The 27,751-nt window shown below is 37.4% G+C and overlaps 3 protein-coding genes and 1 long non-coding RNA gene across 6 annotated transcripts in view; 2 read left to right on the top strand and 2 right to left on the bottom strand.

The window, feature by feature from the left end:
• The window catches only part of LOC125242694 (coronin-2B-like), a 29,514-nt gene extending 24,412 nt beyond the window's left edge, over positions 1-5,102 (top strand). For 2 of the 3 annotated variants that reach the window (XM_048151584.1, XM_048151587.1), the window contains 2 exons: positions 2,001-2,156; positions 2,643-5,102. In XM_048151584.1, the coding sequence (XP_048007541.1) occupies positions 2,001-2,156; positions 2,643-2,780 (294 nt within the window). In that variant the 3' untranslated portion in view covers positions 2,781-5,102. The remainder of the gene's footprint in view (positions 1-2,000; positions 2,157-2,642) is intronic. The other variant, XM_048151586.1, reaches the window with a different exon arrangement.
• Positions 5,103-8,689: 3,587 nt separating this feature from the next.
• LOC125242695 (U-scoloptoxin(05)-Sm1a) lies at positions 8,690-11,254 on the bottom strand. The gene is made up of 3 exons (XM_048151588.1): positions 11,068-11,254; positions 10,841-10,996; positions 8,690-9,206 (listed from the first exon to the last, which is right to left on the bottom strand). Exons 1-3 carry the CDS (start codon positions 11,126-11,128, stop codon positions 9,004-9,006), a joined length of 420 nt encoding a protein of 139 aa, XP_048007545.1. The 5' UTR covers positions 11,129-11,254; the 3' UTR covers positions 8,690-9,003.
• A 3,295-nt stretch (positions 11,255-14,549) lies between these two features.
• Positions 14,550-15,492, top strand: LOC125224871. The gene is made up of 2 exons (XR_007176929.1): positions 14,550-14,981; positions 15,395-15,492. It is a non-coding gene; the product is annotated as an uncharacterized LOC125224871 (long non-coding RNA).
• A 3,016-nt stretch (positions 15,493-18,508) lies between these two features.
• Positions 18,509-27,751, bottom strand: part of LOC125242525 (synaptotagmin-like protein 5) — a 47,521-nt gene continuing 38,278 nt past the window's right edge. The window contains exons 3-9 of the mRNA XM_048151278.1: positions 26,598-26,719; positions 22,550-22,744; positions 22,065-22,250; positions 21,548-21,616; positions 20,582-20,754; positions 19,859-20,067; positions 18,509-19,576 (exon numbers count right to left, since the gene is read on the bottom strand). Coding sequence (XP_048007235.1) covers positions 19,443-19,576; positions 19,859-20,067; positions 20,582-20,754; positions 21,548-21,616; positions 22,065-22,250; positions 22,550-22,744; positions 26,598-26,719 — 1,088 coding nt within the window. The 3' untranslated portion in view covers positions 18,509-19,442. The remainder of the gene's footprint in view (positions 19,577-19,858; positions 20,068-20,581; positions 20,755-21,547; positions 21,617-22,064; positions 22,251-22,549; positions 22,745-26,597; positions 26,720-27,751) is intronic.

Raw genomic sequence — 27,751 nt, 5'->3', positions numbered from 1 at the left:
ATTTATAAAAGTGATTTCTTTGACAAGTTGTAGAATTACTATAATATTGGGTTGGTAAGAAAGTAATGAGCGAATCATAACCAATATTGTAATTTTTATTTAATTTATTATTTTAATCATTTATCAAAAATATAACGGCCTTCGTTATCTACTACTTGTCTCCATCGTTCTGGTAAAGAATGAATAGCATCGGCGAAGAAGTTCTTAGGTTTAGATTCAAAAAACTCAGCTATGTACTGTCGTAGATGGGCTTGATCATCGAACTTTTTTTCATTCAAGGCATTGCTTAGCGATCTGAACAATGCGTAATCCGTAGGTGCCAAGTCTGGAGAGTACGGTGGATGAGGTATCACTTTCCAACCTAGCTCCAATAGCTTTAGCCGAGTCACTTTTGCAATGTGTGGGTGAGCATTGTCGTGTAAGAAAAAAACTTTAGCATGCTGTGAACGATTCTGACAGATTTTTTGGTTTAAATTTTCAAGCTGATTACAGTATACTGATGCGGTAACAGTCATTCCACTTGGTAGGAGTTCCCAGTGAATAATACCATGAATATCCCACCAAACGGACAGCATAACTTTTTTCGGGTGAGCCTCTGTTTTTGGTGCCTCTATTCCTTTTTCGTTTGGAGCTAGCCACTGACGTTTGCGTGTGTAATTTATATATAAGACCCATTTTTCATCTCCAGTGATAAGATGGTCCAACCAGTTGAATGTGCGGCGAAAAGACAGAAGTTGTATGCAGATATCGGCACGGCGGTTTAGTTGATCTCTATCAAGTTCGTGCGGTATCCAAACACTGTATTTGTAGTTTTTTCCCAACTCGTGTAAATGTGTTTCTATGGTAACATGAGAGCAGCCTAACTCGGTAGCAAGAGTACGACTCGTTAGCCTCGGATCTCCTTCAATTAAGGTTTTTAATTTGGCTACATCAATCTTCACCGGTCGACCAGACTTAGGTTGATCTGATAATGAAAAGTCGCCACTACGAAACCGCTGGAACCATCGTTTCGCCGTGGCCTCAGACACAACTTCAGGAGCAACACGCTGACATATATTACGCACTGCTTCGGCGGCTGAATGGCCAGACTGAAATTCATATAGTAAGCAATGCCTTACATGCACTTTTAATTCGTCCATTTTCTTCCTTATACACGGTGTTTCCGGTATCACTCAAAACCTCAGACACCCCAACTGATTTTTATTTTTTTAAACTCATCTAGAGTAGTCATCTTTTAATCTGATCGTTACTTTTTTTTTAATTGAATTTTTAATTTTCTGTACAGCTCTACTTGACTTTTAGCTCTACACTCAATAAAATAATTGCTAACTACCATCATAAACCATAACACTATTTATTTGTGTACGTTACTGCAACGACATAAGGTTTACCAATAGACAGCTAAGATGTCACTGTAAAACACTTTAAAGCTTTGTCACAGTAAACTTCAAATTGGACAGGTAATCGCAGTAAGCAAATAAACTCAATATTCAAAATGACAAGGTTGTAATTAGGTACGAGTTCAATTTGTTATGACTTATGATAAACATTAAGATTAAACTGACAAACAACGTCAAACTAGTAGCGGAAAAAATAATCGTCCAAGTAACCGGCCAGTATTAATACCCCTAAATACTGAAAAAAGGTAAACAACCTCTAGCAATGCGATATACACAATGTTGTATTACGAGTACAATAGAATGGGCACGTAAAAAATAATTAATAATACTAATTTAAATAAAAATATTACCCCCATCAAGATATAGCTCAATCGATTCTACTCTCGATTCTGAACAAACTGTTTTCAGGTTTTTAGTGTTAAGTGAAACACGGTGTATTAGCTCGGCGACAGCTAGTGAATGACTAACGAGAAACTGTGCGACTCGCCCTTTATATACTTTAGACCATAGAAGAAATACCTCAAAATCTGTCAATATTCCTTAATTATATTACCTAAGACATTACAGCTCTTTAATCTATTAAACAACATTTCGTTGCAGATGCAGGTGATAGAGAAGTCGCAGAAAACGAGCGCGAACCAGAACACAAAGTTCCACCAGCTGCAGAAGATGTTCGGCAAGCAGAGCGGCGAGGCGGAGCCCGTGCCGCTGTACAAGCAGATCAACCAGGGCGATGTGTTCAGTACTGAGAATGAGGTAATTGCCTTCAACAGATAATGTTATGACAGATATACGAAGTAATTGCCTTAAAACAACGGTATCGGGGATATAATAGACGCTTGTAGTCTAGTACTCTTTATTATACTGCGCTATAGCAGTATCCGTCTAGGGCCTAGACTCTAGGCTAAGCCAGTGGCTAAGGATTTTAGCAGCTTACTTTGACTTAAGTTACAATAATTGAGTATAGCCAGAGTTTTCGACTGAACGGTCAACGCTGTCGTTGGTTGAAAATTTATAAAAATGTATAGTGCTGACATTATACGCAAAAGTATGTACACGTACACCGACCGTCGAGTGACGCTCGTGGTGGTTGTCTACATGCGTTTAGTGTGACGGTTAAAAACACAAACGTATGATACGCGCCGAACGTCGGTCGAGCACTGTTTCCAGCTTAAATGTTAAAGCCTACTTGTCATAAGATTTAAAACATATGATTTTAAACCCTCTTTGTCTTAATTCCAGTTGCGGCTGGCATTCAACCGGCAAGGCGAGGAGCTGCGCATCGTGAAGCGGCAGCTGCAGAACAGCCAGCAGCGCGTGCGCGAGCTCGAGCAGGCCATCGCCGCGCTGCAGTCGCACATGCAGCGCGACGCTTCTTAAACATAAACCCAACCATGGAAACCTTACAGACACCGTACAGCTGCGTCTTTCGAGCGGTAGCGTCTAGCCTGGGTACCGACAGCACAATAGCCATGTTCACGCAGATCGAGGCACGTCCCGAGACATGCTTAGACCGAAGCATGTCTACGTCGGACGTTTGCCGACCTTGCGACATGCTTCGCTGTGTGGAGAAATGTGGCCATTTGATAACATTTTGTGAACGGTACTGTCAAAGCCGCAATAATAAGGATAAGAATGAGAGATTTGGGTATCGTCGTGAGCGATTGGCCACTTGGCAGTGACTTTTCAACCGACCCAAAGCTCTGGAAATTAGCGTCTAGACGTCAAAGCTCGGGAGGCGCTTGTGGGATCTCTGTTAGTCGGTTTATGCGCAGTCGCATATGCAGCGCGATGCTTAAACACGCGCCGCGCACGTCAGTGCACAATGTAAACTTAGTGAGCGAGGGACTTGGTTATGCGTAACTAGTGGCTAGGCGGATATACATATAAGTCTAGTACCTAATATCAGTGTCATCGCCACTCCGTTACGCGTTCCGAGATATTACAGTCTGAGCCCATTTTGGGAGCTGCTTGCAGGATAACCTTATATACAAGGTTTGAGAGTGATAACAATGTGACTTACGTTAGCCTAAACGGAAGTGCTTTTAGCTCGTAGTGAATGCCAAATGAAACGAAAGCGACACGTTGCTAATTTCTACCAGTAGATAGGATTTCTCAAACCTCTTTAACAAAAGATCTCATTAGCAACTCTATAAACGATCTATCATTCCATCTGAACTTCTACTACTCGTAATTTTAGTAGGACTACGTTAGAAATGGAAAATAAGTACAAGTTTACAATGTGCGATGTCTTAATATTGTACTTGCTCATTGCTACTATTATTTGCTAGTAAGAACATTTACAGACTTATGACGCCATGACCTCTTGTAGCCGTAAAGAAGCTTAGTGTATGAAGTAAATTGTCTTGTCATTTTGTCACAAGTAAATGCTCAATGGCCACAGTAGAAAAATATAGGTCTATGTGCACTTTATGCTTAAAATTTAAAAATGGCGGCTTCCAAAAATTTAAACTTTCATTCAGTATTAGATATCTAAGGATAATTGTGGACAGATCCTCCTATCCCGTTGAGGTAAGATTTTCAAACTACTGTTTTGATATTGAACAACGAAAATACACCTTTGATTAGATAAGAGGACATACCAATGTATAAGAATGTCAAGGATCCTACCCTGATGATATGAAAAGCCTTCTATCTGTATGTTGTGATGGGATGGAGAAGAATATTCTGATTGGCTTCTTACATAAATAATTACCATGAATTATCCTTTATAGTTAATTCAAATTTCCACAGTTCGCCAAGTTGCCAAAATATATGTTGTAAAATCTAGAAATGTTACTTTGTGTATTGTGTAGCAACTTTTTATTTCGCCATGACGAATCTAATCTTAAATTATCACAAATGATGTTTATATGTGTATCTGTTGATACTGTAATTCTTTATGAATAATGATTTACATTCTTTTATTAGTGATTTTATAGTTTTGATAATTAGTTATTATTTTTACAATTAATGTGCAATTCAAATCAGGGTGAAAAAGTTATGGTTTGTTACGATCATGTAAAGGACAGGCACCTTTTTAAGAAGCACATGATAAATTTTATTCCAAGTGTTAAAGTTAAGTTGACATTTTGTTAGTGATTGTTTTAAGAGTCTGATTTTGATAATAGTGTTACCTGTTATTTTATAAATATGATGTGTATGTGCTTTCTATGTAGTTTTTGTAACATTTTACTGTATTATTCCAGTTTAAGGCATTTAACTTCTGTTGTAAGTATGCAATGAAATTAAGTCCTAAATTAATCTATTTCAGTGCAAATAATACACAGTCCAGAATGGTAAAGTTACCAGTTTCCTTGAAAAAGAATCTTGTAGTTTAAAAGATTTAACCTTGTATTTTTAAGGTGCTAGTATTTTTCAAAAATCTTCTCACTAAAACTTCTAACATGGCTAGGAATTTAAAAGTATTATGATGTAGCGCACTAGCTTAGTATTGGATTTAAACAAAATATAACTTTACTATTCAAAGGCCCATGACTCAAAAATAACGGTACTAAACATTTACATTCCAATTTTATTTCAGTCTAAAAGGCATAATTATTGTAGTAAGTATAATGAAAGTATTATGTGCATTAGCTGGTTTGATTACTTACTTGGCTAAGTCAGTGTTAATATTTATTATCATGTATTTTTATATCATGCTTGTGTAGCACAAATTTTCAAATAAATGTTTGAACAGTATTTAAATCTTTTCATTTACTTCTTATAGGTGAATACCTTATTTCTAATTGTAAATAAACTCGAATTATTATTTAGTATTTTTATTTCACATTTTGACACACAATTTTAAATAGTTATTTGTTATACAAGGGGGCAAAGTTGTATTTTAACGCCGAGTGTGGAATTGAAAAACGAGCAAGTGAAAGGATTCTATAGTTGAACCACGAGCGAAGCGAGTGGTTCGAGAATAGAATCCTGAACTTGCGAGTTTTTTAACACACGAGAAGTAAAATACATTTGCACCCGAGTGTAACACAAAACTTTTCCCCTCACTATAGCGAGGAAACTGCAACGCAAAAAATGCTTTTATCACTGCTTCCAGTAGTTTCACAGGTGGTAAATCATCATTATTACTAGATTCACCTACTTTCATCAATTTTAAAGCAGTTAATTTGACTTTATTCAAGGTCAAATTACTTTACCCACTAGTGGATAAAATGCGTTTTTACCCGCTGGTATTAAAGGACAAAACACGTGTTTCCGAGCTAGTGAGGGGAAAAAATACAAAATGCTATCTAATATAGACTGAGATTCTGTTATTGCTCAACTATGTCTATAAATGCTTGTAATACTATTTAAAGCAAAATACTACTTACATTGTTTCTGGCTAAACACTCTAGTATTAAGCAGTGTAAAAATTTAAAAATCTTATACAGCACAATACATTGTATTGTCTCATGGACGTCTGTCTGTCTGACGTCTGTCTCTAATGGACGGCATAGTTAAGGTGGCTCGCTTTCCATACAAAAAACATCTACCATTTATTTAGTCACCGCACACTACAACTAAATAAAAATATGCGCATACATATACTATACATTATCCATCGTCGCAGTATTGAACGAAATACATTGTTTCATACAGAAATCATGGACAAATCCATGTGAATTTTTTATTAATTTTACGAAAATGTGTGTGCCAAATTTTGTGTACAGACACAGAGCCGTCATATTTCGCGCATTTTTAGTTGACATTGTCATCAGTGACACTTGGCTCTTGACAAGTAATTATTTAAAGATATTGGTTTACTTAACTCAAGCAGACTCAGAAATAATGACGCATTTTGTCAATAAAGATACATATCGTGTATTTCGACACTGCTAGTGTAAATCGAAATGGCGTCTCGGTCAAATGCATTGACTATGAAACAGGAGATCTCGAGTTCGATTCCGGGCTCTTTTTTAATAATTTGAACTTTTTTTGGATTTATTAAGTTTTATTTTTATTTTTTAATAGAATAAATATTCTATTAAAAAAGACTCTTACTATATTTCTTTCCCTTTTTTTATTTTCATACAAAAATACATTACAATCTTTATTATGCCTTTGTTGATAAAATAAAATATTACACGTCAGGTCAGGTACATAGGTCATAGTGTGGCATAGTATTAGTATTAGTAATGTGCTGACTTCCTTACATTTACTGAGCTAGTTGACCTATGTTATTGTTGTGTGAATGTTTTTCTTCAACAACTAAATAGTTATATATATGAATATGTATGTAGGTATGTGGGTAGCTTTTGCACATTGTAATTTTTCCTCAGTCACCCGCTGAGCTCAGAGACCACGAACGCTGTAGTGTTCGAAACGTCGGGATAAATTGTAAATTCATTTATACACGATTTAATCCGTTTTCATAGTTTTTATTTCATGAGTAACTATCGCGGTAACTGAAGACAATATTAACTAAATGGTTACAAATAATAATTATCATCAATATAATCTGATCCAGGCAGGCAATTATGGTCGCGCGATAAATGATAAAACATCTGGCCGTCCCTATAATCGCACTTACTAATAGTGCGACAGGGACGGCCTGATATTTTATCGTCTATCGCGCGACCATGCTTCCCGTGCTGTACTAGCTTTAGCCCGCGGCTTCGCTTGCGTTAGAAAGAGACAAAAGTAGCATATGTCACTCTCCATCCCTTCAACTATCTCCACTTAAAAAACATGTCAATCCGTCGCTCCGTTTGGCCGTGAAAGACGGACAAACAAACAAACACAAATTATCTTTGGTGAAACAACGAATTCTTCCACTTCAGATTATAGAGTAACCAGCTTTTCCCATTTATAATAAACTAGCTTTTGACCGCGGCTTCGCTCGCGTAAGAAAGAGACAAAAAGTAGCCTATGTCACTCTCCATCCCTTCAACTAAATCCCCTTAAATAATCACGTCAATTCGTCGCACCGGTTTTGCCGTGAAAGACGGACAAACAAACAGACACACACCCTTTCCCATTTGTAATATTAGTATGGATTTGACATTATTATTTATATTTAAATAATTATATATGTATAGCCCAATTTCGTCGGTAACAGCGTGTTATGTAATGGCGTCGTTGGGGAACAATCGTCTGTCACGCCGTGAAGGTGCGTTCGATTCCCAGGATTATATAAACTTTTTGTATTTTTTTGGATATAAATTTCGTTTTTTTTATTGACTGAGCAAGAATGGAGAGCCGAAGGTATCAATTTTGTCTTAGAGAACATATTGATTTTTTTATTGTCATTTTGATTTTCTATTTATTAAGTTGAGATATAAAACACAACTTTTAATACCCTCGCTAAATATAATATTTTATCGAAACTCCTTAGATAAAAAAAGTCCACTTGAGTTTTTAAAGCATTACGTTACTCAGTTAACTATTGCATTTTCATTTACTAATTTAAGATTTCAATAGCGATTTGAATACCCTTGCTCCATCAAAAATAAACAATTAGAAAAAAAAATCATTCGGATCGTAGTTTAGAAACTAAAATTTATCTTTACTTTTTGGATTTTTTTTTAAATATCAGATTAGGATAATTATGTTAGAAATTCTGAGTTCGACGAACAAAAAATAGTGTCACATAGTGTTGTGTTCCTGCCGGTGAGTAAGGCTGCCAGAGCTCAACGAGGGTGCGGGGTGCTGACGACGGGAGGACTTACGGAACTAATTTGTTCCGTCTATTGTCCTTTGAGTCGTCGGCAACCCAAACCCTCCTTTGAACTTGTACACTCCTTTTTGCTGTGCATACGCAGCAAAGGGGAGTGTACAAGTTTCTAATGGGGCGGCAACGCGCAAGCGAAACTCTTCGAGTTGCAGGCGTCCATAGGTTACGGTGACCGCTTTCCATCAGGCGGACCGTATGCTTGTTTGCCACCGACGTAGTATTAAAAAAAAGAGAAAAAGTCCTGGATTCGAACCCAGTACTTCCATGCAAATCATGCGATGGCACGTATTTACCGCAAGGCTATTTAAACAAGCTGTCGCCGCGTGAAATTATCGACTAGAAGGAATACAAAAACACTGTTTGTATGTGTGAGTGGTACTTAAAAATAGTGTAAAATAGTAAATTTATTTACATTAAGGGGATTAACGTTACAATGAGAAGTTGAATGTTTGTTGTAATACGTTAATTTTAATATTAAATGTTCGCGAAGCATAATTGAAAGTATATAAATGCCTGTACGACTCCACAAAAAAAATAAGACTGGTAATTTGCAGATTAACGCCATCTAACGCAGCCTGAGCTTCGGGTAACCTAGGCGAGCCACCTTAAATACCAAACACTTGTCTTATTAATACAAAAAATTATAAAATCAAATGGAATGGCCTTTTTTCTGAATCGAAAAAGGAGAAGATTTATGGAATATGAATGGAGCATTTTGTGATGATCTGATATTATTTGGCTTAGAACATGGAAATTTAAATGCATTTCAAACACACCGGCACCGATAGCATGGGCGCGCGATAAACAATAAACCATCAGGCCGTCCCTATCGCACTTACAATAGTGTGATAGGAACGGCCTGATGTTTTATCATTTATCCCACGACCATGCTTGGCTGCCAGGTGACTGTTCCATGATATTATCTTATAACACATATCCAAGTATGTGGACGACTATTAGCAATGGTACTGCAGTAGATATAGTCAAACCAGTGGCAGCATTGCAGCCATCACTACTGCAGGTGTATATGCAGGTTCTGTACTCGAGCTTGTCTCCGGGCTGTTGAACATAGTTACAATAGTTTCCCAGGTCTAAAGATGAACAATATCTTTTTGTGCTGATGCCACCTGGAAAATAACCATTTGTAAGTACAAAGTGAAGAGTAACAATTAGAGAATGACGAATGAAATATTCAGTATCCCTTGCAGCTTATTCTGGATACTTTTGAAAAAGGAAGGAAGGAAGGTACACTGTTCATTAAATAAAACGGGATTTTATCTTATTGGACAATTTGTCTTTTGTTTTCACTCTTGACAGAGAAGTTGTGGTCATCATTTTAAATGCCAGTAGTGAGCTTTACAGAACATCTCCATTCATCTTTACAGACATTTTTACCACAGCTCATGAGAGCCTGGAGTCTTGTAATTGATCCCAGGGTGAAATGTCTAATTAATCTAGATTATTATCAATCAAGCATGCATCACTTACCTAGTATTGTATGCAATGTGAGAGTGCAAGGCTGTAAGACCAGAAACCCAGTGCAATTCAAACTGTGAAATATACAATAGGCATTTGCTATTAGAAGTGTTTTAATATTATACATTTAGTGTTAGTGTAATTAAAAGGTTAAGTTAGGTGCATATATTTTAGAAACCAAGGCAGTTAGTGTAGACTTATTACAGTCTATGACTCGGCAAAGGTTTTGCTTTTGAGCAACTCAATTGTTAAATCAGTAAAAAATCAATATTGAAATATAATTCAGTACAATACCACCACAACAGTACTGTAACAACTGCCCAAGTTGAAGACCTGTAGCGATTTACACTTTTATTTATGTATGTTAGTAAAAAACAACCATTCCTGTATCCCATAAAGGGATAGGCAGAGCACATGAAGCTACTTAAGATTCAGTGCCACTCTTGGCAATCACGGAGTTGAGAGAAAACAAAATTGTGACATCTTAACCTTTCGAGACCCATGCAATGCAATTCACACACAATTGTGTTTAACTTCAAACTTGGGCAAATCCATTCTGCTAGAAGGTTGATTATCTTTCAGATTATATTATATTTTTTATATAATTAACCTTAAAACAGAATGGATTTACCCAAGTTTGAAACTAAGTGACACAATTTAGTATCTATGTGGTTTTAACATTTTCAAGCTGGCGTTGCAGGGAGCTGACAGGTCTGAAAAGGTTAATCTATATGAAAACAAGTTCTAATGTGAAGCTGCTGACTTTGACAGAGTGCATAAAACCATTGAATCAATTGAAGTGAAACCTGTATGCTTTATGCAGTACTGAGCATTATGGACATGGTCACACAGAGTGGGCTTCAGGCTGCCCCCGTCTAGGTGCATGAGGATGTCACCACACTCCATCGTAGCTGAGGAATTGCACTGGTAGCAATCTATAGCTACAACTAGTAGAATTTGTTGGTTAGTAAGTAGAATATAGTTACTTATTGCACATAACCTCTGTATGCCAAACTACAATACCATGTCCTAAACCTTTTTTAATTAAATAGATGTACTGTTCTAGTATTTTACTTCATTCCAGGTTCAGGTAGATAGAAGTGCAGACAGGCTTATTAAGAGGTTATTAGAATTCGACGCCCATTTAACAGGGATTAAAATATAAACTTAGTAGCCAAGGGGGGTTAGTCCTGAGAAGGTTAACATATACTTTTAAATGTTAAGTACCTACACCAACACCACCGAACCTCTGAACCCATTCAACCCTTCCAACCCAAGTTCTCACCTTCGTACCGTCCGACGTGTTTTATGCAGTACTGGGCATTGTGTATATCGGAACAGTCCTTCGGTAATATATCTATGTCGTTATCAAAATATTCATTGCACTCAAAAGGGTTATCAGAGTCCGTCCCCGAACATTGGTAGCAGTTTATTGATTCAACTAAAAAAACAAAACAATTAAAACAAAAGAAAATTTTAAACTTTTGACTAGGAAACAACGCCCAAACTTACCTGTCTTCAAAGATGTAATTGTCAGAGACAGAAAAAGTACTGATTTGTACAAATGCATCATTTTTATGGAATGTTTACAGTCAATTAATACGAGAAAGTTGTAGTTACATTGAAAAATCAATAGAAAATGATTAAAATGTGGATTAGCGGCGTACGTACAAAACACAACCAGTATCAGTAACCACAACACGCACTATACCACAGACAGATAAGAAATAGGTTAGCGACGTTAACGTCATTCATAAATCATATAACGTTCATTCAATTGTCAAACTTACGTCTGCTAGGTTATCGACCTATAGTCTGGCAAACACAACTTGTACGTCAGAACCTTCGATAGATGTTTGTTCATTATATTAATTAGATTTGAATAAAGGCAAAATTTACTACTTTTCTTTCTTGTAAGAAAAATTTTTTTTTTGGGGATTTTATGGCCTGGTTATCTTGTAAGAAAACAAGTCGACGCGATGTTGCCACTTTTTAATTTCTACTCTTATATTATATTTGCCACGCCTATCAACCAAATTTTGGCAGTATACTCTGTCAAACAAGTCTGTCAGTAAATAAGAACAAAGAAAACTATATGCATCCTTTTCTTTAGGGTGCTAGAGAAAAGGATACCTATAGTTTTCTTTGTTCTTATTTACTGACAAACTTGTTTGACAGAATATAGCAATGTACATCAAACTAAAGTATGGTATCCCTATGAAACGAACAAAAACCAGCAATGTACGTCGAACAGCCACAGATTTTTTTTTTGAAGGGGCTCGCTCTTTCCTTACGAATTAGATAATGTATTAAAAAGGGACGGATATGTGCTAGTTATTTCTCTTTTTGGTAGGATGGAGATTTCCACAGATAAGATACAAATGACACGCGAATTTCCACCGATTTTCAAAACTAGTGTTGCTAGCCCGCGATTTTTCAAATTTGCCGCCTTTTTCTAGTGACAAGATTTGGTTGACGGTCTATATATGTTATTGCATCACATGCGCGGGTGGAGCTTGAAAAAGGTGCAACAACGACAACTGTAGTTCCTTCTTGATAATTATTTTATCCAAAACATAATAAATACTGAAGTTCGGAAAGGAATGAAAAAGTTTTATACAGTCTTTGTTTTGGCGTAGGTAGCGCTGTTTGTTAACTTACAAGAATTTTTAAAATGTTTTATAAAAATTGGTTGTCTGTAAAGTCGGTTTACGGACGGTAGTTTAACGTGATAACGTCAAACATTACAGTAGTATAGACAGGAGCGGTCAGAGTATAGCAAAAGGGGCCCGATTCTGGGACTTTTTTCACGTTTTTTTATTTATTTATTTATTAAAAATACACTAAAGTTAACAGTATTTCACCAAAGCACTTATGTGGTAATATAATTATGTACATGTTAAATTGACATAAATAAAAGCAAACACACTTAAAAGTTAAACTATGGTTATTACATTAATCACCTAAGGAGTGTAGAGTCTATGAACCTTAAGAGTTTTCTGTAAAACACACCAACACTATCAGCAAATATGTCAATATCGTCTGTCTCCAACATGATGCGGTTAAGAGCAGCTCGGGCTCGAGCGGTGCGCCGGCCGCCGCGAACAGGCGCCGCCGCCGCCGCGCCGGCACCGCGCCCGGCATGCCAACCACCACATTCGCTCTTGGCACTTGCAGCCCCATTCTCTCAAGCACGGATGCGTCATCTACTCTATGGTGAAACAGTTGGCGGTAATGCATAATATGCAGCAGTTTCCGTCTGGTTTCTAGAGTTTGAAGACCAACCATTCCTGTTACGAATAGAGATGGATACATATATGGGTAATATCCGTACAGTCGTTTGTAAATGTGCCTATAGAACTTCCTCTGCACTCTTTCTAGTGATTTGCCAATAACTTTTGGGAATACTGGTGTGAGTAGATAGATAAAAAACCTTTAACACAATTATCAGAAGTGAATACTTACAATCTTTCCTCAAAGCTCTTCGCTCCATCCATTTACCGCAATGATGGCAATGTTTGCCAAAGCAGACCAGATTTGGCTATGAAAAAACATACGTATATATATTATAATCCTTAAAAAATATATGTTTTACTATAATAGAAAGTAATATTGCAAATACTTACAATTTTTGGCATTGTATGACCATTTCAATTTTCAAATAAAACCTTAGACCTATATATAGGGACCCGACATGTTGTTCTATGCCATAGATTTATATATATTAAGCTAGATTGAGTTGTTAAGCCAAAAACTTTTACTAGTCTGACAAGAACGCCTTTCTGCACCGGTGATAAAGTTCAATTTAGTATGGCAAAAAAGTGTGAGCTTAGTCCCTATTGTACCATGTTTAGCGGCCCAAATGTCATTGTCAGTGAGTTCCAAAGACAGGGGACAGCGGAATCACATTTTTTGCCATACTAAATTGAACCTTATTACTGAGACAAAAAGGTGACCGTTTTTGCTATTCTGAACTATCGAAAACGGTCCATATGAGAGGGCATTGTTTGGGCTGGTGTCCCTCTCGCACGTGTGGCCAGTGTTAATGAGCCATAATAGTAGTATTTATATATATATATATATATATATATATATATATATATATATATATATTACCTGACTTTATAACTTCTTATATTATTTTAGTGTTATATTCAAACTAGGGTTTCGATATATTTCAAAGAATTGGAAAATAATTACAATGTAATTACAATGTAATTATTTTGATGCCAATAAATCAAAGATTTGTATAATTAAAAACGACGTTCACTGAATAATGTTGACATTGTCAGTAAGTGCGAGAGGGACACCAGCCCAAACAATGACCTCTCATGTGGACACACTTTTTGACCTAACTACACAATCTAGTTTAATAATTCTAAATCTATGATGAGTTCAGACGGGATATGTTCTGTAAAAAGTCGTATAAATTAAAATAATTAATTTTGTAAAGCTGAGTTTAGACATGCAAGTTATTGCTGCAAGTTTTAAGACAGAAGTATATGCTAGAAAGAGATGCAGATATTTGCCACTCACTCTTACCTACAGTTGCGTCTCAAAACTTGCAGCAATAACTTGCTGGTCTAAACTCAGCTTAACGAGAACAACACACGGGCGCGCCATCTGTCCCACCTGTGGTGCTTTACTCAGGCCACACGCTATAACCATACCGAGCGCATCGATCAGCCGCTTAGTTCCAACGCGCGCCAATAGATGGCGCTAAAGCTATATTGCGAAACGGGACAATGACGTCATCTTTTTCGTGCATGCTGCCCGTAGTAACGAGTTATTAGACGTTATCACGTCAAAATATACTTCTATGAATGTACAAAGTAGCGTGTCGAAAAACGGAAATAAAAAATAATACGGTGTGTAAGAAAGAATATGAATCTAGAGCCACCGAGAGAGAGGGAGAGAGGCTTGCCACAGACAGTCTTAAAAATTCATAATCTTAAAAAAAAATTGTATGCAAACTGACAGTTCAAACCATGGACGTATATATATGGACGAGACATGTTGTTCTATACATACAATTGCTTATATAAATAGCACCCATTTTGACGTTGAACGCATAAACATATCGCTGTCTCGTTTTAACTCAGCACTATAACCGATGACAAAAGAATATGACAGTATTTCAGTACGTACATAAAGTGGAACATGAATATGCGTAAATACCTAATGCGACCGAAAATCCGCCATGTTTTGTTCTGTGAATGTCATTGTCAGTGAGTTCAGGCGGTAGATGTCCTGTCAAAACGTCGCGAGAAAAGTGAAATAATTTAATTATCTTCAAAAAAAAAGCGTGATAACTGAATATATTTGCAGGTGAATGTGAATAATTACGGTGAAAATATGCCAGTGTGTAGTGTGATAGGCTGCGGCATCAGAAAGACACCAAATCAGTCATCTTTGACCTTACACAGGTACGCTATGATTTTCATCAAAAATATTGATTATTGTTAATGTTGCTGGTAAATTGAAGAATGTATTACATTATAATTAGTAAGGTTGTTATGTGCAGCTATAAGTTATGAAGAGATGTGACTTATTTTACTATATTTTTAAGCTTAAATAATGTAAACATTGCAGCTAGGGTTGTACATTTTTTATCGACTTTGATATCGATTTTCTATGATTGCTTATTACCATTTTCTTATTTTATCATGCTACTCCGCTTAAAACCAAAAATATCTTAAATTAACAATTAAAACGTATTTTAAACGTTACCAAGAAATTACCAGAAAAAGAAAAAGTGGCTGGATGCTATCGGATTAGTTAATATTATATATTAGAAAATATAAAGCCAAATGTAAAGGATATTTTTATTTGTTCTCAGGGGCGGCTCACTCCGCGTCGTTCATCTAATGGTGCAATTACCCTACTGCAATTTGTAAATATTTTTTTATTTTTAATGAAATAAATATTCTGAAGGTGTTTAGTTATTTTTACCCGTCGATTCTAGTGGCACCTGTACGAATAATAAGAACTTATGTCTATAGGTATATATATGATAAAAATGATGTTTTTTTTACGTTATTATCTAAATAACCGTTTGAGATGTGTTTATGAAATTTGGCGCACATGTCTATCTTGCATGTCTCAATATATGAGCCAAATTTGACACGTTTATGTAAAATACTTGTTGAGTTGTGAGGGGGTCAAAAGTGGCTCCAAATGGTTCGTGTAATATAACACACGGTGCTGCTCGCCAGTTCTGTTACTTGAATTTGGCTTGACACGCTACCGCATGTCTAGAAACCTCTGTTATTATTATCAAGAAAACTGTCAGCCAAAAGCATGTCAGTGTAGGGTATTATGTCAGCATAAGTGCGTTTTCACATTATCCGATCCGATATCGGCTTTGAGTTTTAGAGAGAGAGGGAGAAAATGGAAAGATTACAGTCTGTCGAAAAAGAGAAGTGGCAACATCGTAGTGTCGTCTCGTTTTCTCATACTCATTGATTTGAAAGGGATGACACTACAATGTTGCCACTTTTTAATTACTCTTTTTGGTCAGACTGTAGTCTACACTATACGAGTAACTAAGGTAAGGTAATCTGCAAACACAAAAAATCGTAAATCATCAAAGTAGGTATACTTTTGTACCCACTTAGTCACTCACTATCTTTGCTCACTATGCTTATGGTTCAATTTCGATTTGACCGCGTACGTAAACAGAAGCGATCGAAGTATTTTTATAGTTTATTCGAAGCCGATGGAAGAGTTTTATCCGTTGTAGGAAACTTGGTGCAAATCAATATTAGGCAGGTTAAGTTTGTTAGAAATTTTATATCCTCTTTACCTTAGACGCCCGAAGGAAATAGGCTCCGAAATAGTAATACAGTGGAAACTGTATAAGTGGAATCGCAAGGGACCGGCTGTTTAGTTTCGTTTCTCCAGGTTTTCCATTTATCCAGTTTTCCACTTAACCGGGTTCAAATAAAAAATTAACAAAAAATAGGTATGTGATCCTGACATCAAAAAGCAATACTGTAAATAATCCACAATACTGTTATACAAAAACAATACCTTTCCTTTGTTATAAAGTAAATTATATTTAAACAAAATCACTCCTAATATTTATTTATGCAACAGAAACCAATATATGGTTAAATTAATCAATATACCGATTGTATTTTAGTAGGAGGTAGGGCATAGCGAATGATATTTCTCTTTGTGTAGTAGGGCACAGCACAGCGGATATCGTCTCGCTCGAATCTAGAGCAGAGCCCAACTGGGGTAGTACCTCCGCCTTACAGAAGACCGCAGCCAAATAGCACTAGACCCTACTCATAGTGTTGTGTTCCTGCCGGTGAGTAAGGCTGCCGGAGCTCAACGAGGGTGCGGTGTGCTGATGACGGGAGGACTTACGGAACTAACTTGTTCCGTCTATTGTCCGTCGTCCGCCGGCAACCCGAACCCTCCTTAGAACTTGTACACTCCTTTTTGCTGTGTACTTAACACAGCAAAAGGGAGTGTACAAGTTTCTAATGGGGTGGCAACGCGCATGTGACACTATTTGAGTTGCATGCGTCCATAGGTTACGGTGACCGCTTTACATCAGGCGGGCCGTATGCTTGTTTGCCACCGACGTAGTATTAAAAAAAAAAAATCCGAAATTGTTTGATTTATCCCGAAGAGATAAACACTTGATTATGTGCTTTGCTTATCTAACAGCACGGCACCGCACCGCAGCTAAACCCAAACTGAACGAAGTGTAATCTCATACAAAATATATAGTTAAAACACAAACCATAATGTTAACCAAACAAACTACCCTTCTTGTGGCGGTTTATTAAAAATACAAATTTTATAACGCCAAGCTTTTCCACTCATAGAGGTTTCAGAGACGACTGCTTCCAGTTGCAGAGGTAAATATAGGAAACTAGCGACCCGCCCCGGCTTCGCACGGGTACTATACCTACATGTAAACCTTCCTCTAGAATCACTCTATCTATTAAAAAAAACCGCATCAAAATCCGAGATTTTTAAGCATACATAGGGACATAGGGACAGAGAAAGCGACTTTGTTTTATACATGTAGTGATGATAGTGATAGTGATGATTTACGAAAAAATGGATTCCGCTTATACAGGTCCTAAAATTCCACATATAGAGGTAATTCGTTGCTAAGGGTCTGGGACCGAGAAGAGGTTTTCCACTTATCCAGTTTCCACTGTATTTCGAAAATTATGATAGCAACTGGTTTTGTACAAATAATAAAATCTCTTGGATCGTAACAGGTTTTTTACAAGAACAAAATAGTGCATTACGATACAAGTGCGTAAAAAAGGAAGTTCGAAACGAGAATTCTGGTAACAAACAAAAAGGCAGGTTTCATACAAACTACCTGGGACATTTTGGGAAACCTAGTGAATCTTGCTCAGCATCATGAATAAGAAGATATCAGTCTACCAATTTTTATCAAATTCGGAGACGTGATCCAAATGTACAAACTGTTCGGGAAATGTGAATTCAAAAAATTCTGTTATTTTAATTGTAAAACTTTATGAAACAGCATTTACAATCTTTGCAGAGTTATCTATTGGATATTGGTAGGTATTCTGACTTAAATCTGGAAAACCAATCCATACTAATATTATAAATGGGAGAGTGTGTGTCTGTTGGTTTGTCCGTCTTTCACGGCAAAATGGAGCGACGGATTGTCGTGATTTTTTAAGTGGAGATAGTAAAAGTGATGGAGAGTGACATACGCTACTTTTTGTCTCTTTCTAACGCGAGCGAAGCTGCGGGTGAAAGCTAGTAGTAGTAGTAGTGCATAATTGCTGTATTCCCATCTGGGAATGACTGATCTTCTTATTACGCAGACTCTAGCTTTTATTTTTAACAAGTTTTCGAACCAATGAGAAGCAACGAACATGACTGTGATGGTTACAAAGCTAATGTATTGCGTGGATGGGGATGATGAAAATAAAAAAATACCAACAACTTGATTCAATATTTATTTTATATCGCTTCTGACATCGACAATATTAATACAAAAATAGTTATTAAATAAACCGGGACCTACAGTACTCTGTATCGTCGTTAAGTAGGCAAACTAAGGCTATTTTATATACTATGGACGTCTCCACTCCATATCGTTAAGTATTAAGTAGACAAGTTATTTGTCATTATTCACATATTTTTTAACATTTCACACACTCATACACTCTTCAACACCATTTTCAACTCTCCAAAATGTATAATTAAATCACAATATGCATGAGCAGACACTTAGAAACTCATGTGAACTTAATTTGTACATTAAACTTAATATATAGACCTATTTTTAAATGCATTAACGTATTTATTTTTTAAACGAAATACTAGTAGGCAGTAACTAGTAGAAATTAATATTATTGTCATCAAAGTCTTCTTATATATAAAAGTATTCATCACAAAGTTGGAATGTAATCGATTAGTAAATACAAATATATAATATAAAGTATTTGTAGAGTATTCATCACTAAATAATTCACCTTTAAGGAAGTTTAGTAAGTATATAAAAGAAGTACAGACAAGATACAGAAAGACAATATTTCTAGGTAGGTGAATAAAATGTATAAATTAACATTTTACACGATTGGCACATTGGTCCTTAGTAAGATGTTAGCCTAGGTAACCCTATAAAGGAAGAATGTAAATTTCGTAAAAAGGCATTTTAAAATTGAAGACATGATTTTGGTCCCAATTGATCCACTTGATTTTCATTAGGTACCTACTAAAATTACACTGAAATGATGTTTGATACCTAAATTTTATTTATTTGTCAGTAGAAAAAAGCGGCAAATATTTAAAAAAATATGTGGGGTTGCCATCATATTTCGTGTTTTTTTTTTCTACTGACGATTGGGTTTGCCCGAGTATGCCTATGGAATGATTTAATTGTTGAGTTGCGGTCGGAGAGGAAGCGAGCGTTCGACCCAGATGTTGGGGTTCTGCATCATGTCTTGCCACAGGGATACTTCTTTGCCTACGCTGTCCATCCAATTTACGTTGGCGCCCATGTATGTTCCTGCAACAATTGCATTGAAATTAGTTTTGATTAAAAAACGAAAAACCTTGACTAAGTCTCTATTGGTTGGTGTGTCTTATTGGTAACTTTGTCAGTTAAAACACACGAATCTTAAATTAAGAATAGAAATCTAAATGGGTTCTATTGTAAAATTGTAATGTGTGACGTTTGTCTTCTCACAGACTGAGTTCTAAAGCTCTCGTGCTGAGTTCTTGCATAGTCAGGCCGCGGTATGTGAAGGTGTGCTACTAGCAGGCGTTTGTCTTATGTTTCTGTACGTACCAGTTCCTAGCGACAGTCTGACTGCGCCCATGAAGTCGTTGGAGGCGAGCCGGTCGCGGTCCCACAGACTGAGTTCTAAAGCTCTCGTGCTGAGCTCCTGCATGGTGAGGCCGCGATATGTGAAGGTGTGCTCCCAGCGCGGGTTGAGCGTGCGACGGCAGACGTTCGTCTTCTGTTTCGCGAGCCGGCCGCGTTCGGGGAGGAGATAGCTGGAATGTTAAACCATATTTGAAACAAAATGTTGGATCAGTTGTTGTTGGAATGTTGGTAAGGCAATCTTGGATATAAAATCTTGAATTTTTAGGTAGCATTCATATTCCTTGCGTTTTCCCAAGGGTTCCTTTAGTGTATGGTGCGGTCTTTGGCAGTTCGAACTTTAGGCTTATGCGTGCTCAAAGTAAATCTTAGGTATGTATCAAAGTACAGGTCAATTCACAAGAGCTGGCACGAATGGAACGAATGTTTGAATGAAAATATGCATGTGTGTGACAGATTAACCAATAAAAATGACAGTTACGACTGTATACCAATACAGGTGTCACTCACACAATCAAAGTTTCGTTCGTTCCATTCGTGCCAGCTCTTGTGAATTGACCTGTACAGATGTAGTGCGAAACGTTTTTCCTCCGTATTCTTACGGGAACGTTCGTATTTGTCATGGTAATTCATATATTGTCAGTACCTACGTCTTGTACTGTAAAACTTACGTATGTAATAACTTACCTCTTGCAGAATACATCAGCAAGTCCGTTCGGCTTGGTGGCGACGACGTTCTTAGCTTCTTTAACTAGCACGTGAAGGGTTCCTTTAGCGCGCGGGCCGGTCTCGGATAGTTCAAACTTTAATCCTATGATCAGGTCTCCGCGCGTGCCTTGTTGCTCATCGAATTGTTCCGTCTGAAGAAGAGAAAATTATTTCATTAAGAATGCGTCGTTATTTATGTATAATTATTAGTTGTGTTGTGATCCCTAATTTTAAAATATAGCAGTCGAGGATGGAGGACACCTCGTGAGTTGAGACCAATGTTGATCTAGCACCTTTTAGTCGTAAACTGAAACTACTGAAAATCTGAATTATAAGATCTTTCATACTGTTAGCAGTAAATAAACCCAATGGCCGAGCGAGCTGGTTACAGGCATCAATCACGGTGTTTTAAGTTCATAAAGAATTATTTTTATTTTATTTACAACAACAATACAACTACCATCACAGTTACCTAATACGATAGTGTAGCAATTTTAACCTATCCTAATTAGCATAACATAATACCAAAGACATATATAACTCCATATAGACAGATAAAGTCTTAAGAAAAAAACGTACCTCAGTACCATACAGAAAAAGGTAAGGTGGCCTAGATGGCATTACACCTTTGGGGTACGCTCAGCTAGATGGCGCTAATATTAATATTTGACATTTTAACACATATCAATCAAGCTAAGAATATGGTCCCAATTGTCAAAACTGAGGTTCAAAAGTTTTAAGCCTGTGTCAAGAGATGGCAGTCTATGCACTGTGATTACACATTTTACTTCGACAGTAATTCTCTTTAATACTCGATCCTCTTTGATAATACAAAGTATAAATCTAATCTAGATACAAATACACTCAGACGCATAAGTAATCTGTTAATACAATGGGTATGTACTTTTGCATCTCGCTGTACATTATGTAAAATACGGTACTCACCCGCTCGTGTAACTTGTACCACATGGGCGCGGGGTCGTCGAACACGACGTCGGCCAGCGGCAGCGTCACCTGATACAAATAAATATTTACTTAGTTTACGTCTGTATTTTCATTCGTTATGGTTTTATTTCATTTTGGTTCTAACAGACGTTCGTACCAAATCGCGACCTGGTTTGGTCTCAAAGTATACGATGGACTGAATTCTACTCAATCTATCAGACCCTGGAACCAACAAAAATCGTGGACCGGTACGCGCGTCTATTACAGTTTTAATAGTGTGATCAATGTGATCATCTCCCAATTTGATCTTAGGGCTGACTTCTTTAGCTCACTAGCCTCCCGTGAGGACAGCAAAGCCATCAACTGCACGAAGCTGGGCACCTCGGATAAGTAACTGATGGCAGGTATCTTTCCTTTCTGAGAAAGTCTTTCTGGCACGCTAAGATATAGTGTCCGTGAATACAGCGAGGCCAGCAGGACGAAGCTGAGTATCTCTCTATAATTTATGCTATCTCACCTCTCCAAGGAAGTCATTCCGGCCGAACATGTCCGCGTGCCACACGCTAAGCCACAGTGTCCGTGAGGACAGCGAGGCCAGCGGCTGCACGAAGCTCAGCGTCTCCTCGAAGATCGGGTTGAGCGTGTTCTTCTTAACCTTTGTCTTCCGTTTGCCAGTCTTGGACTTGTCCGGTAACAAGTAGACCTGGAATTTCAATGGTAATAGCTTAAGAAAAGTTCAGAAGTAAGGATGGTAACAGGTTTTAAAAGAAAATATCGTTTCATAAAACAAATATTGTTATATATCTATAACAATCTTTGTGTTAAAGAAGGATTGGTATCCCAATCCTTCTTTGGTCGTTATAGCGTGGCCAGCCTCTGTGAGTCAAGGTGGGCACAGGTCCAAACTGGTCGTTGCACACCAGAGAGAAGTGAACGTCCCCTCGAATCGAACTGTCACATACGAGTAGACTAACGCCATGAATTTTGTGTGCTAAAACTAACCTTAACATAAGGATCCGATCGGTTCCGCTTGACATCGACAGGCGCGAGATCTCTGCACCTCCGCACGCCGACTTCCAACGCTCCGAGTCGGTAATTGTATAGCAAAGAAAACTGCACGTCTCCTCTAACTGTAACGTTGCCACGCATTCCCTCGCCGGCGCCCGAATACACTGATGCCATGGACTCCGAACGGTTCTGAAAACAAAAAAGGGTAGAACATGAATTATATTTCGTAAAGTGCTTTGGTGGTCTTCTAAAAATGTTATTTCGATTGAAGCCTGCACTGAATGTGCGTTTCATGATGTGGCATAATAACGAATGATGATATTGATGATCCATTACGAGCGGCGAATAGTTATAACAATAAATATTACATCATATCAATGCATCCAAATAAACATACTGAAAAGTTTGCTATAAATATACTTAAGTAATAGTATAACAACCCGTATCACAGTGATATACTATACGTATACATTTAGTTACCTTTTTACCTAAACTGTTATTTCTGTTTTATCCTTGATGTACAAATTAAACAGATTTTCCTTTTTTTTATATGAGTTACCATATTACGGCATTACGTACCATTAATTTTATCGATACTTAACATGTAACAAATAATAATTTTATATGTGATATTTTGCAATGTTATAAATACTACCGTCAATTTAAAATGCCGAGGAAACTAATTAATCTAATTTTGTGCAAATATAAACCGAAATGACGTCTTAGGATTTTATTTAATGCAATTCTCAGTTTCCTGTGTTTGCGAAACCGCGTCTGTATCCCACACTGACTGCTTCGGTCTGCATTATCTCGGACACATGATACTACAAACAAATGGCAAGCTGTGTACATACGCGTATTCACGTATTGTTTCATATTTTCTACATACACACAAACATAAACTCACGCCTGCATTCGCAAGAGGTAAGTAGTGTAGCATTTAAGGGGTTGAAAGTAAATGAAATTGAGATTCTGCAGGGACAAGCTTCCATCGCCTACACCACGATGTAAACCATTGCCCACAGACCCCACAGTCGACTTCAACGACCTACGACACCCACGCGAGGAAAAGGGGGTGATATTCTCTACCCGTCGCCACATGGGGTCATTTTCCATTCTATAAGTTTTACTACGCGTAATACCATACGGGCGTATACGTATGTTGCCCCAGATAGCATTATTTAAACCTGTTTCTTAGTAAATAATTTAATTGAATAACTATAAAAACTAAGATAAGAATCTATAAAGCTTGACGTACGAGTAGGTTGTTGTTTAGAAGTCAAAGATAAGATATTCTAAGTCATTCGAGATGTTTACAAGTGACTACATTGCTGCATAAAATTATGTTGATACATTTCTTGTATTGAACGCACGACTAGGTTGAAATCATTCCCTTATTATTATAACGTTAACGACTAGTTTCGTAACATTATCTCAGTTGCCAACTGTATAAGGCAACTACCTATACCAAGTTTACATAAAATTACATAAATACGGGAACTCATTTCGGATTCACCGCCGTTTCTGTCAGTTTGATCGAAGTCGTTCAATTAAAGGATTGATGTAATTATACTAATGGATGCCAGTAGATAACTTTAAACAAACAAACGTTAATGATACTATTTTTGTCACAAATTAACGATACAAATATGTTAATATTGTTCTTGAAATAACATTTTATTACCTATTTCCTGACAGACCCTTTAAAAACAAAGTAACATATCAACGTTCTATGTTCTATAGGTTCATAGTAACTTCTGAATATCTCAGTATGTACTTTTATCGAAAAATGTTATTGAAGTCACTTTGTCATAGAATCCATGTGGTAGGTAATATTCTAATGGTTGATGTAAGTAATCAAAATAGTCTGACCCGCCCTGCCATAATCGCAAATAAAATTTTATTTACTTAAATTCTGTAGGTTATTTAGACCTACGTTCCTAATAGGTACAATAATTCATGGCAATTGTAATTTTGTCCCGCTAAAGTACGAATAGTGCGATCCAAATTGGCGTCAGATGTACATCTGAGTATTACTTATTGGTATTTTTTTAAAGCACCAAGACATACACTTAGCAGTGGCGGCTGGTGAAAATTTCTGCTAGGCAACACTGATCAAAAAGAAACCTACCTTAACATTAAGTACTTTACTAGTAATCAATTTTAGGCAAGCCGGTGGGAATCGGCTTGTATGGACCAGCTGCTGCTGACACTTAGGTATACGAAATGTCGTAATTCGCCATCTCGAATTCAATCTATATTTTAACATGATGATCGAATACCGTTCTTTATCCCAGAAGAAAGTTTCAGTAATTTATTACCCGGATTCGTGCATTTAGAGAAATTTACGATGCAAGTATTTGTAAAAGTACATTTGCATGTCTGCGTGCATTTCTATACTACAGCATCACGCAGTAGGTACAGTTAATTAGCATCAAAAGCAGCGAAACAAACAATGCATTAAAAGTCTCTTCCATTCTAGAACCACTAAACAGTCTAAACAAAACAGATGTGTGTCTATAAAATAAATTGATACTTAATTAGAATATGGATACTTCTGGGCGCGAATTGTACAGATGTATCTATTTAGAAAAGTTATGCAGGAATCAGGATATCAGATACAGATATTTTTGATGCGTTGTTTCATCCGCTACTATTGACACAGACTGTACTTGCCATGTAGGCATGTGAAACCAACGGCCGACCGCATATGGCATTGGGCAACGTTTTATCGTATCTACCTACACTGTGACACTTTAAAAGGGATTAAATGTTGTGTTGCAACACAACAGGTTTTAAACCAACACAACAAACTGAACAGAACCCATTAATTACTATATACGAGATTATTTATCCAGTAAAAAGGGGTTATTGCGGTCGTGATTTGATAATGAGTTTGTATTAATGTACCTAATCAGTCATTTAATTAACTAGTAAGGCTCTGGATTATTAGTAACGGATTTTGTTGTATTAATTACGAGGATAGAATAGAACATTCGAGAGATTAGTTAACCTGCTTTTGTCAGGTCAAGGTGTTCATGGAAGAAACAATAAAGCCAAAACTATATGGGATCACGGTCAAAGTTACATCAAATCAGAGTCCATACGAAGTGAGTTTTGGAACCTCGGAACCGTGACAATGATGCGTAACCGGGGATCGTACTTTGCTGGTTGCTCATAAGCGATGGGAACCTTTTTCATAAAGCAACACAATCGAAGCTCGGATATTTGTGGATTTCTAGCTCAGAAGGGTCTCTATGCTTTTAGTCCAATAAGGGAGTTTCCATCTGAAATTCTAACTGAAAATTCTGAGAGAACCATCCTTACTGCAGATGAAACTTAAAGTCCTTTCTGTGATGAAAATCCACATTCTTCGGCTAAATGTTTTGCAAACTCCGTTGTTCTCGTGTCGCAAGACAAAGCAACATATTAACAATGGCCGCAGAAACAATGCCCCGTACACTTACAAATGTTTTTACATAACTAAATTCTCCGTGGTTCTTAATGAAAGGCTAGTCAGTTTACAATATAAGTTTTGTTTACAAAGGAATGAAAAGAAACAAAGTAATTTGCAAGAAGACCAAAGGGTTCAATTGGACGGGAAGTGACTGAAGGTGACATGGCTACGTATATCAGTCATACGGCTACCTGCACAGCTCTTTTAAGCCTCCGCCACACATAAAGCGTTTTGATAGCGTAGCGTTAGCGGAGCGCAATGATAGCGGTGCGCTGGCGGAACGCCGGCGTTCCGCTCGCAATCCGCGCGCATTCCGCTCGTAATCCGCGCTCGTTAGTTCGCGCCGGCGTCCGCTGGGCGCAACGCCAGACGGCTCCGCTACCGCTCCGCCTACGCTATCAAAACGCGCATGTGTGGCCGAGCTTTAACGGTTATTTTATCCTAAACGCTTAGTTCTAAATGCCCTTGTCAATCCTAAAAACCTTTTACTTTTATTAGCTCTGTTCCTCAAAACATGTCAGAAACCTAAAGAACGGTATGTACATAGTACATTTTAAACCAGTTTAATAAGAGCTTATCAGTTACCTGAAGGCCACTTCTGTTGAGCGAGAACCGATCGAGGTCGCGTTCGTGCGGCAGCGGCGAGTTGGAGCGCCGCGGCAGCGTCGCGTGGCCGGGCGACACCGACTCTGATATGTACGTCTCATCTGAAAAAAAACAAATTGTTAGCTTCGTTTTGTTTTAGATTACATTGTAGGGTACACAGGTTTACCAAAATGGGACATAGGAAATACGCTGCGATCAGGGTGCAAGTATATTTTATTATTTGCCATATGCGCAAATAAAGCGTTATCTGAAAGAATTTCGATATCCCTATAAATAGTTCACGTACCTATTGTTTCTTGCTCTATTTTCTACCTACATGCGAGAATAATTATTAATTTGTAATATCTGACTGGAGGATTATTAATCAAAGATACATTTCCTTCTAAAAGTTGTAACGACCGAGAAGTGTATGCATGTTAGGTTGAGGTCACTATATTGGTGGTGACTATAAACACGAGTGCCAAACACATGTGCCAATGTGTGTGCTAGAAATTGAGTTATTTGGGTATGATGCTAAGATGTGAGGACAGAATGTATGAGTGTGCCAAAACAGTCGCATTTGAACATTTGGGTACCATCCTCGTTCTCCAATTCAATCCATTCGTCGCGTTTAAGTTGACGGCACTTTTTACCCCTCGTCAAAGAATTGTCACACCATTCTAACGAGTTCAAAAATGTATCTCTACAAGCCAAAACGTCGCGAATAAATGCGCCTTTCTCACCAGATTTTAAGGTACTGCAGCGGCTGTTACTTGGGGATTCTTTGGGTGAATTCGGAGGTTTTTTCTTCACTTTACATTTGGCCATAAGTATTGAACTCGACATTTGCTCACTATCAAGCAGAAGTCTTGTGGTAGACTTTGAGAATTCATCATCTAACGGACGAGTAACCGTTAAAGAGGGAATAGAACGTTCTACTTGGTTTGGTGGCTCTTTATTTAACGTGTAACTATTTCCCGTTCGACCAACTAACGAAGAATTTGGATTGTCTAAAACTGAGTCTGGTTGGAAATTGTTATTTGTTATTGGATCACTGTCCACTGGTGAGGATTTACAACAGAAACAACACCATCGTAATAAGCACTCGCGAAAAGACTTTTTACTCTCAGTTATGTCACTTTGAACATTATTTA

The sequence above is a fragment of the Leguminivora glycinivorella genome, chromosome 3, assembly GCF_023078275.1.
Source record: "Leguminivora glycinivorella isolate SPB_JAAS2020 chromosome 3, LegGlyc_1.1, whole genome shotgun sequence".
Lineage (NCBI taxonomy): Eukaryota > Metazoa > Arthropoda > Insecta > Lepidoptera > Tortricidae > Leguminivora > Leguminivora glycinivorella.
Note: the sequence above shows the minus strand (reverse complement) of the source record. Positions and strands in the feature narration are given on the sequence as shown.

What these genes read in the sequence shown, in the direction of transcription:
- LOC125242695 (XM_048151588.1), bottom strand. Translation starts at nt 11,128, where the DNA reads ATGATGCATTTGTACAAATCAGTACTTTTTCTGTCTCTGACAATTACA. An exon ending in AATTACATCTTTGAAGACAG is followed by an intron (nt 10,997 to 11,067) that starts GTAAGTTTGGGC and finishes TTGTTTTTTTAG; the next exon opens with TTGAATCAATAAACTGCTAC. An exon ending in ACACGTCGGACGGTACGAAG is followed by an intron (nt 9,207 to 10,840) that starts GTGAGAACTTGG and finishes GTTATTTTCCAG; the next exon opens with GTGGCATCAGCACAAAAAGA.